General features: G+C 49.9%; 1 protein-coding gene across 1 annotated transcript; it reads left to right on the plus strand.

Moving 5' to 3' along the window:
- Window positions 1-989: 989 nt before the first annotated feature.
- Window positions 990-5,912, plus strand: Rps7 (ribosomal protein S7). Its single transcript, XM_005082021.4, has 7 exons — window positions 990-1,078; window positions 1,271-1,353; window positions 1,446-1,517; window positions 2,798-2,941; window positions 3,266-3,330; window positions 5,238-5,388; window positions 5,802-5,912. The coding sequence occupies exons 2-7, from the start codon at window positions 1,279-1,281 to the stop codon at window positions 5,877-5,879; spliced, it is 585 nt and encodes a 194-aa protein (XP_005082078.1). The 5' UTR covers window positions 990-1,078; window positions 1,271-1,278; the 3' UTR covers window positions 5,880-5,912.
- The last annotated feature ends 424 nt before the right edge of the window (window positions 5,913-6,336 follow it).

Here is a 6,336-nt window from a genome sequence, read left to right on the forward strand (position 1 = left end):
TGTTTCTCAGGACAGGGTTTTTCTGCCTAGCCCTGGAACTCACTCTGCAGACCATGCTGGCCTCAAACTCAAAGACCTGCGAGCCTCTGCTTCCCAGATGCTAGAACTAATGTCTTTGCCGCCACCACCCAGTTTGTAAAAGGTTTCTTGTTGTTTTTTTTGAGACTAGATTTCTACAGAGCGTTGGGTAGACCAGGCTGGCCTTCAACTCACAAAGATCCTCCGCCTCTTTGTACTGATGAGCCACCACATCCGGCATTCTGCATAAATGTTAAAGCTCAACAGGGCAGCTTCATAATTTTGAGGACAGTGGTTCCTGGACATAGTCTACAATCTCCCCCTGCACTAAACATGGATGTTAGAAATAGGAATTCACAGATTTGTGGCGGCGGCTCACGCCTTTAACCTCGAAAAAAAATCTATCTTGAAAAACCAAATAATAATAATATGGAAATTATGACAGATATTCAAACACTACTTCATTGATTTGATTCCCTATCGGACGAACTGGAATACCGTCTGATTTTTTTCCTTTTTTTGACAGGGCTTCTCAACGTAGCCCTGGCTTTCATGCAATTGTCTTTATAGACCAGGCTGGCCTCAATCTCAGAGATCCTCCTGCCTCTGCCTCCCAAATGATGGGATTAAAGGTGTGTACCACCACGCCAGGCTAGTCTGACTCCTTTTCATAGCGTCAGAGGGAAAAGAAGGGTAAACTCGGGACTAATTAGACATTTTAAACGTCCCATCTTCGTGACGAACGAAGCTGATTTCTTCTAGACCGGTTCTGTCTCCGGGGCCGTCCGCCCGCCACCACCCTGTCCAGGAACACACGAAAAGACTACAACTACGGAAGCCGAGAACTTTCACAAACGGAACCAAAGGCCGACTCCTACGGGGAACCAGTGACAACGCAACACTCGTCCTCCGGGAAACACTTCCGGGAACCTACCACTCTTCAAGACAGCCTCCGGATCCCGCCCACCAACTTCCGCTGCCACGCCTCTTTCCTTCCGCCACCCGGATATGAGCAGTTCTCGCGAGATCCGGGCCTCTTTCTAAGCCGGCACTCCGTAAGGTATGTTGGCGGCGGGCGATGTCGCCGCGGGTTTTTTGCAGACTTTGGGTGGAAGGGCTGTCGGGGGGCCTCCGGGGCGGCGGGCCCTGCGCCCCGGGTGGGGGATACGGCGGATTACCCGGTGTGCGCCCTCCGATGGCCCCCGGCCGGGCGTCCCGCGGCCCAGGGGACTGACGGCCCCTTCTCCCCCAGGGTGAGCCATGTTCAGCTCGAGCGCCAAGATCGTGAAGCCCAATGGCGAGAAGCCGGACGAGTTCGAGTCTGGCATCTCTCAGGTGAGTTCGCCCCCGCGTGTCCGAGCCCCCCGATGCCGTGACCTCGCGTTACCCTCACCCCGGCGTGGCACCCACGCTCTCCGTGTCCGCAGGCGCTGCTCGAGCTGGAGATGAACTCGGATCTCAAGGCGCAGCTGCGGGAGCTGAACATCACGGCGGCCAAGGTGAGTGGGGACCACCCCAGGGCTCGCACAGTGCCCGGGGCCGGGACCCCTTGCTTGCTCGGCCTTCGTAGCTGGGCTGAGTGAGGAAAGGGAGAAGCGTCGACGTGGGAACTCCCGGTGCGTTCGTGCACCCTGCCACATCCGACGCTAGCGTTTCTTTTTAAATCTGCTTAGCCTTTTTTGTGTGTGTGTATCGGTGAGAAGGTGTCAGATCCCCTGGAACTGGGCGAAAGAGAGCCGTGAGCCCTCGTGTGGGTGCTGAGCATTGAACCCAGGTCCTCTGGGAGAGCATCTCGTACTCTCAATCGCTGAGCCATCTCTCCATTCCCCCCCCAGATGCTGGAATTTCTGGTTACTGATTTGAAACACGTACTTACCAACATAACTGTGTAGACCCAAAATGACTGTTCTGGGCTGTCAGGATTAGTGGGGGTCTTTCTAAGCTTTGGAGTGAAAGGGATTCGTTTACAGACTTTTTGTGACTTATTAGTGGGTTCCTTGTGTATGTTTATGCACCACGTGTGTCCCTGGAAGTGGATGGCGGTGAGTTCTGGGTGCTGAACCTGGAACCTTAACTAGCAGCCCCTGGAATAGTGTGCTGTGAGATCTTTATTGTCAGATTCATAGTGTTAGGATTGTTTAATGTATGGAGCAGAGGCTTGACGCCAGGGACACCCAGGCCATGGAGACTTAAAGTTTAGTCTTGTAGACGATTCCATCATGCTGGGGGAACCTGAGGTTGCTCGTGGCCAGCCAGTGTCCTGGTTGGCATGTCCCTGACTGGTGAAACAAATCTGTTAAGCTAGGCAGGCCCTTATGAACTTGGTCCTTCTGCCTCTGCCTCTCTGGTGCTGGGGCGATGGGCATGTGTCTGCTGGTTGCTTGGTGTCGTGTAGAATTACCTGCAGTCATTCTGGAATTACATTTTAGTGACTGCTTCCAGTGGCTAACATCCTGGAGATTTCCACCTCTGGACCCCTAAGTCATGAACTTCAGGGACCCCTTAGGCTCTACCTAAATCATAGGAGAATGGTGTTTGGAAAGGGAGCTGCTTGTTGGTGTGGGTAGGGTATGACATTAATCCCGTCACTTGTGAGGCATGGGCAGATAGATATATCTGAGGTAAAGGCCAGCCAGGTCTGCATAGAATGCTTCAGAAGGGCCAAGCTCTTGATCCGATGTGTGTGGTATTTGACTGATGTATTCACATTAGTGGTGCTACCTCGGTGGGGGGAAATGGAGGTGAGGGACTTAATAGTGACACTGACTTTTGCTCTTAGGAAATTGAAGTTGGTGGTGGCCGGAAAGCCATCATCATTTTTGTACCAGTTCCTCAGCTGAAATCGTTCCAGAAAATCCAAGTCCGGCTGGTTCGTGAATTGGAGAAGAAGTTCAGTGGGAAGCACGTAGTTTTCATTGCTCAGGTATCTGCTTGGTTCCCTGTATTCTGACTACTTGGCTAGGTTTTGCTGGTGTAAAGTTTGGTGTTGGGGTTAGAACACTGAGTGTGTTCGCTCTGGGGAGTCAGCTGTCTGAAGGGTCTGAGGAGTGACAGTGCTGTGTGCTCAGGGTTGGATTTGGTGAAATGTCAGGGTGCACTGTGTGGTGCTGGTTGGAAAGCCAAGTTCCATTGAGGCATTTCAGTGGAGTGGTTTGAGTGTGGAAACATTTTTGCGTTTGAAGCAGTTGGACGTTTCTTAGCTTTGCGTCAACTCACTCGGTTTCTGTGTTTGTTTTCATCATAAAAGAGGAGGATTCTGCCCAAGCCAACTCGGAAAAGCCGCACGAAAAACAAGCAAAAGCGCCCCAGAAGGTGAGTGTTTTAACAGCTTCTGCCACGTGCTCACTCCTCCCTGGCTGTTGATTTGTTGATTTGTGTAAGCTGAGGGCCTGGAGTGTTTTGTTGGGAGTTAGAGGCAGAACATGGGTGGACTCCCTGGTGCTAAGTGACAGGGCTATGTCATGTGCTGTTGACAATGCTAATGGCCACTTCTCGTGAATTGGTCTTTAGACTTAGGCCTTGTTGGTGTTGCAGTAATTATGTCAGATTTGTATTGAAGATTCCTGCAGATTGAGGGTGAAAAGTGTAGTTTCCTCTCAACTGCTATAGGCAATTTTCATGAGACATAAAATTTGTATTGTGTGTTCTGTCACGGTGTTTTTATGTCTTGAAGTCCAAGTTCACCTTGAACTTGGAGTTAGCCAAGGCTGCCCTTTAACTCCTGCCCCTACTGCTTCAGTGCTAGGATCGCAGGTGACTACCACCATGACCTGTGGGTGTTGTTTGTATTGCAGTACAGTGGTTAATAATGCTAAGAATTGCTGGGCTGTGGTGGCACACGCCTTTAATCCCAGCACTGGGGAGACAGGCAGGCGGATCTCTGAGTTCGAGGCCAGCCTGGTGTACAAAGCGAGTTCCAGGACAGCCTCCAAGACAATACAGAGAAACCCTGTCTCGAAAAACCAAAAAAAAAATAATGCTAAGAATTTGTCATAATTCAATCTTGTTCTAGAAGCACTGGAAAATATGCGGGAATTTGGTGTGTGGGTAAATGCTGTCTATAGGAAGGAAGGGGATAATGGTCACAGCTGAGGCTGTATAGTTTTTTGGACGGGGGAGAGTCGTTGGAATGGTGGGATTTTTGTCCCATTACTTAGTGGGGTTGTGACTACACTCCTTGGAGCATGGTCATGATTGTAGACTAAGTAGCTCTTGCATAGCAGAGCTAAGCGCCTGCCATGCTGCACTGTTCCCAGTGACCTTAGCAACTTCTGCTCCTGGCGCTCAGGTTCTTGGCAGGGTGTGGTAGTCCTAGAGACTTGCCTCCAGACCCTGCTATTGTGATAGTGTGCTTTAAAGAGGAGCAGCAGGCAGCTGTCTGATACCTGGATGATGTTGCATGTGACCATACAGAGCGGGTAAAGCACCTCTGCTGCTATGTGTGTGCTGTGTAGACGGACAGCCATAACACCAGTCCCTCGAGAGTTTGGATTACAGATGGTTCCTGGCTAGGGTGGGGTGGCTGTGTAGTAATGTGCACTCAGGAGACACTAGCTGGGATTCTGAATTTAGTGCTTTCCCCAGGCTGTGGTGTCCTGGTGAGCTGGGTGCTTGCTAGGGCAGGTGTTAAATGTCTAGCTAGGCCATTTCCACAGTTGGAGCCATTGTGTGTGACTTGCCAGGCCATGGGATTGGAATGCTCTGAGAAGCAAGGGTTCACCAGAGCTTCACCTAATGGCAGGGTCAGTGAGAACACTGTCTGTCTTGTTTGATCACGGAAAATTAGATTCAGTGGCATCTGGGAGGCCAAGGAAAGAGCCTGGGAGTTTTTGATTTTGTGAATTATATGGCCAAGTTAAATTACTTCAGCTGTACATGGAATTAAAAAGTGCTTGCTTCAGTTTAGAATAGCAACATGTGAAAGTCCCTGTCCCCTAGTTCCATGTGCTCTTGTCTTGGATGTAGGTTGCCAGGGTGTCACTTAAGAGCATACAGCTTTGAACATAAATCCTGGCTTGTTAATTTGGGCAAAAGTTTGTCTCGGGATGCTGGCTGAATAAGTAGCCTCTTTAGGAGCCAAATGTGTTGAGACAAGGACTTGTGGTTGGACCTGAACTCGTGAAGAATCCTGCCTGTTTCCCAAGTGTGTGTCACAGGTGTGAGCCATCGCACTCCGCTGTTTCTGCTTCTGCCTTGTTTGACATTTGTCATTCTTTCAGCCGCACCCTCACGGCAGTGCACGATGCCATCCTTGAGGACTTGGTCTTCCCAAGTGAGATTGTGGGCAAGAGGATCCGTGTGAAACTGGATGGCAGCCGGCTCATAAAGGTCCACTTAGACAAAGCACAGCAGAACAACGTGGAGCACAAGGTGAGGAAGGTCCAGCCCCTGGGAGCACGGCCAACTCTTCTCACTCTGTCCCTTCTGATTCTGTGTTGGGTTCAGTATTGGATGCTTTAGAAACTGGAGTGCTTTGGGTGCTTTTAGCTGACTAGGATGTGGAAGCAGTCGCCAGGTCTGTGGCCTTCAGTTTCAGGGAGGACAGATTGTATGGCAGCTCAGAAGGGTGGTGGTATATTAGGATGGGGAGCTGTCTGGATACCTGCTGCCCAGTGGGTCCCCAACTAGGTAGCTTGGTTTGGATTGTGTGAAGGCTTGTGCCCAGGCCAAGAGTTGCAGGGTCATGGTGTACATAGTCCTTCTCAAGAGGAAAACTACGGTGCACTAGCCTTGGGTGCTGTTGCAGATTTAAAGTTAATGATGACTTCTGTCTTCTTTTTCAGGTGGAAACCTTTTCTGGTGTTTATAAGAAGCTCACGGGCAAGGATGTTAATTTTGAATTCCCAGAGTTTCAGTTGTAAAGTAAATGACTGAATAAAGTTTCATTCATAGTATTTGGTTGTGTGTGGAATTTCAAGTCTAAATAAAGAGGTGTGTATGAGGGTGTGCAGAGGATGCATGCTCTATTCCCCACACGTAACAGATTGGGATCTAGATTCCTAGCCTCTGGGGCCACCAGTCATACACGGTGAGGACAAGCATTGAAAAATCCATAGTAAAGACATAACTAAAGGCCGGTGAAGCAGTTTCAGCTACTCGTTTCTTAACTACCCAGTGAGGACCTCAGATGATACTTGACAGTATACATGATGCTTTGCTTGGAAAGTATGAAGTGCAGTGATCACCATTACCTCGATCAATAAACTTGAAGTCAGGGAACTAGGAGGGAAGGGTTCGAGGCCTCACCCCTCCTTGGGCTTCTGGCAATTAGCAGTTAGTTGGTTATGGGGAGGTTGCTAGGTACAGAGAGGCATTGTC

This window comes from Mesocricetus auratus, unplaced genomic scaffold (assembly GCF_017639785.1).
Source record: "Mesocricetus auratus isolate SY011 unplaced genomic scaffold, BCM_Maur_2.0 Super-Scaffold_100024, whole genome shotgun sequence".
Taxonomy (NCBI): Eukaryota; Metazoa; Chordata; class Mammalia; order Rodentia; family Cricetidae; genus Mesocricetus; species Mesocricetus auratus.